The following is a 3,341-nucleotide window of genomic DNA, read 5'->3' as shown; positions in this document are numbered from 1 at the left end:
AATGTATGTATGAATGCATTTTATGTTTATTTATTTTTAGGGATTCTTATAAACTTCGCAGTTGTTGAGCACGCTATTGAAAGTAATGTGAACAGAAACAGAAAACAATAGTCGGAAGCTGATTCAAAAATTCAAATACCCATTCATTTAATGAAGCCAAAAAGTACAAAGTACACAATCAAAGTGGGTACAAAACATTAAGCCAAATACAAAAATTGGAAATAACACGAAGCAAACAACTTAAAGAGTCCTCTTAGCAACTCGCTCTTTGTGTGCCTTCAATTCTTCTTTGAACCTTCGCATCATCCTTTCGCAAAGTAAAACAAGGTCACGAGCCGATGGATGAGTGTTATTTTCATCCATGTCCTCTAGAGCATTTTCTAACTTCCATGGTAAGTCTATGGCCACGACATTACAAAACTCTATGAGGTTAGCCAACTTTGTGCGGTATGCATCAAGACTTGGCTGCAGAAGGTTGATGGTGCATTCATACTCATCCAATATCTCATTCAAATGCTTCTTATGATTTAGCCAATCCATGCTTTGGCTCTTTAGAGACTCATATTGTTCCTTCCAATAACTAGCTAGCTCCTTGTTAGTATTCACCTCATCACACTTCTCCTCCTAGGCTTTAGGACATATTTGAGAGGTTCTTTGGACTTGTTCCTTAAGATGTCTTTCACGCACCACTTCGGCTTCAGAGCTTCGAAGTTGTTTCTTCAGTTCTTGTATTTGGGCTTCAAGCTCCTCTCTTACCTCCTTCTTTTGCTCAGTGGCTAGGTCCCACCAACGCTTCCACTCTTGTCCATCTCTTTTGGCCTTAGCTAACTCATCACGAAGTGAACCTAATCCACTATCAGCCTGATCTAGGCACTCCAAGACTCTTTCCTTGAGATCTTTCTCAATTTTATTCTTCTTACGACTCTCCTCCAAAAGTTCCTTCCTTTGGTTACTCTTCCTTTTGAGAATCATATTTTTCCCAGTTTCTTTGTAGAGTTCAGATTGCAGATCATCTTTCTCCTTTCCAAGTTTAGCTATCATTGCTCGAAGTTCTTCCACCTCTTCAAGAGAAACAGGGACTGGTTCTAGTGAGGTATACCTTAGAGGAATCTCTATAGAAAAAGGGATCTTCACAATTTTGATCCTTTCCGGGAGCCATTGCTGATAAGGAACCCTTGCTGCATCGTTCTTCTTTACTATTTCTGTTCCTTTGGTATGCACCTTTTCCCAGGATCGAATGATCTTACGGAGGAGAAAAGGATCATTGGTTCCCATATCATTCAAAACCATCTCTTCTAACTCTTTATCATCGGGCTTCCCACGCATAGGATATTGAAACTGCCGCAAAGCTAACATGGGGTTGTAGCTGATGCACCCTTTAGATCCTATTAGTGGTACATTTGGGAAACTACCACAACTGATAATGATTTCTTCAACATTCAGCTTATGTCGGTACCAAATGATATCCTTACTAGACAAAGACACCAGGGTTCTTGCCCACTCCCCATTGGACATTTCACTGATGTGAGCATCAGGCTTGAACACATACGAGATAAGCCAATTATAGAGCAATGGAAGGCAACATATCAACATTCCATTCTTCTTTTGATGTCGAGTATGCAAAGTATGGAAAGTGTCAGCTAGTAGTGGAGGAACCAAACTTTGTTTATCCTTCCAAACGGCCCAAAAGATAGTTATGGCAGCTGAATCTATAAAACCTTCATGGGTTGGGAACAATACTAGCCCATATATGAGAAGAGCTAGCATATTTGCCAATGCATCCCAATGATGTATCTCAAACAACCTTTATGCTTCTTCTTCTAGGTAAGCCCTCCAAAAACCAAAGAGATTCTCCCTTTTCTTCCAATTAGCCAATGCATCAGATATGGGGATGTGGAGTGCAAGGGCTAGCATCTCTACCTCAGGTACCTGACCAATCCTATTATACGGTGTCCTTCCTTTCATAGAAAATCCCAAGAGTCGGTCGAATTCCTCCAAGGTTGGAGTCAACTGAAAGTCTTGGAACAAGAAACTTCGAAGCGGAGGATCATAGAACTGAGCTAAAGCGGTGATGGCTGGTGTTTGAACATCCACTGAGAGAAGATCTAAAATGTGGCCAAACTTTCCTTGCAAAGTAACCCTGAAGCAGGCGGGAAGTTCATTCAGAAGTCTTGATATGTTGGCAGTATCTGGCATTTTGGCTTTGAATGGTAATGCTTTCCTTCTTTCTGAACCCATTACAAACTTTTTGTGCTTAGCAACTGCGTGTTCAAAAATTCCCTGAAAACGAAATTTTGTATGAGTGTCATGATGTTATGCAAATGATCATGAATGCATGATATTTGGTTTTGGGATAAGGTAACTCAAAACATCCTATTTGGTAGGCTTCTTAATAGATAGTTCTAAGTTGGTTACCCATAAACCCACTCACAGGATAACTTCTGTGTTTTTGATAAGGTTCCCAGAGTCATTGACCATAATCGTATCAACATCATGCAACACGCTAGCCGCTTTATGATAAGAGTGACGAAAAGGTCTCTTCTGAGCGGGGTTTTCATGTTGGGTGCAACAAGGAGATGCCCTTGGAGTCCAACATTACGCGACCACCAAAGTAGGAACTGGTTCTAAGAGGGGCTCCTAGAGTCACGGACCCTTCATGAATCAACGTCATGCAACAGGCTAGCTGTATTATAACGAGATCTACAAACAGGTGTACTCTAGGGGAGTCTTCATGCTAGACACGCAAGGAGTGGCCCTTGGGGACTAACACTACACAACTTCCAATTCTAACTTATGTGTTCTCTCTTCTTTTTCCAAAGCTCGGGTGTAGAGCTTTATTCATGATATCAAAATCCCAACACCCACACATAGATATATATATATACATATATAAAAATGCGATAAAACAGAGATAAAGAAAGCATATAACAAAGGAAGAAAATAAACAAATAAAGCTAACACACATACGAAAACTTAACTGAACTAGAGTTGACTCACTTAGGGATGTTCCTGTCCCCAGCAGAGTCACCATCTGTCGCACCTCAAAAAAATGGGGATACGACTTTAAGCGAAGCGCGATCGCGCGCTCGCTTTGATGGATTGAACAGAGTTGCCACCGAACTTTATTTATTCCTAAAAAGGAAAGGGGAAATATCGATAAAACCCAAGACAAAACGACAATGATTATGGTCGTCGCAACCAATATCAGGGTTCGGGAGTCGGTTACGCAAGGGGAAGGTATTAGCACCCCTCACGTCCGTTGTATTCAACGGGAACCGTTTAGTTAGTTTCATTTTGAATGTTAGCTTATGTTAGTCTTCTCAAGTTATAATGAGGGAGAG

At 40.9% G+C, this 3,341-nt stretch overlaps 1 protein-coding gene across 1 annotated transcript; it reads right to left on the bottom strand.

The window, feature by feature from the left end:
• Positions 1 to 624: 624 nt before the first annotated feature.
• LOC127079741 (uncharacterized) lies at positions 625 to 1,767 on the bottom strand. The gene has a single exon (XM_051020115.1). It carries the CDS (start codon positions 1,765 to 1,767, stop codon positions 625 to 627), a length of 1,143 nt encoding a protein of 380 aa, XP_050876072.1.
• Positions 1,768 to 3,341: the final 1,574 nt, after the last annotated feature.

The sequence above is a fragment of the Lathyrus oleraceus genome, chromosome 5 (genome assembly GCF_024323335.1).
Source record: "Lathyrus oleraceus cultivar Zhongwan6 chromosome 5, CAAS_Psat_ZW6_1.0, whole genome shotgun sequence".
NCBI lineage: Eukaryota > Viridiplantae > Streptophyta > Magnoliopsida > Fabales > Fabaceae > Lathyrus > Lathyrus oleraceus.
Note: the sequence above shows the minus strand (reverse complement) of the source record. Positions and strands in the feature narration are given on the sequence as shown.

Coding starts and splice junctions, on each gene's coding strand:
- LOC127079741 (XM_051020115.1), bottom strand. CDS start 1,767: ATGCTAGCTCTTCTCATATATGGGCTAGTATTGTTCCCAACCCATGAA.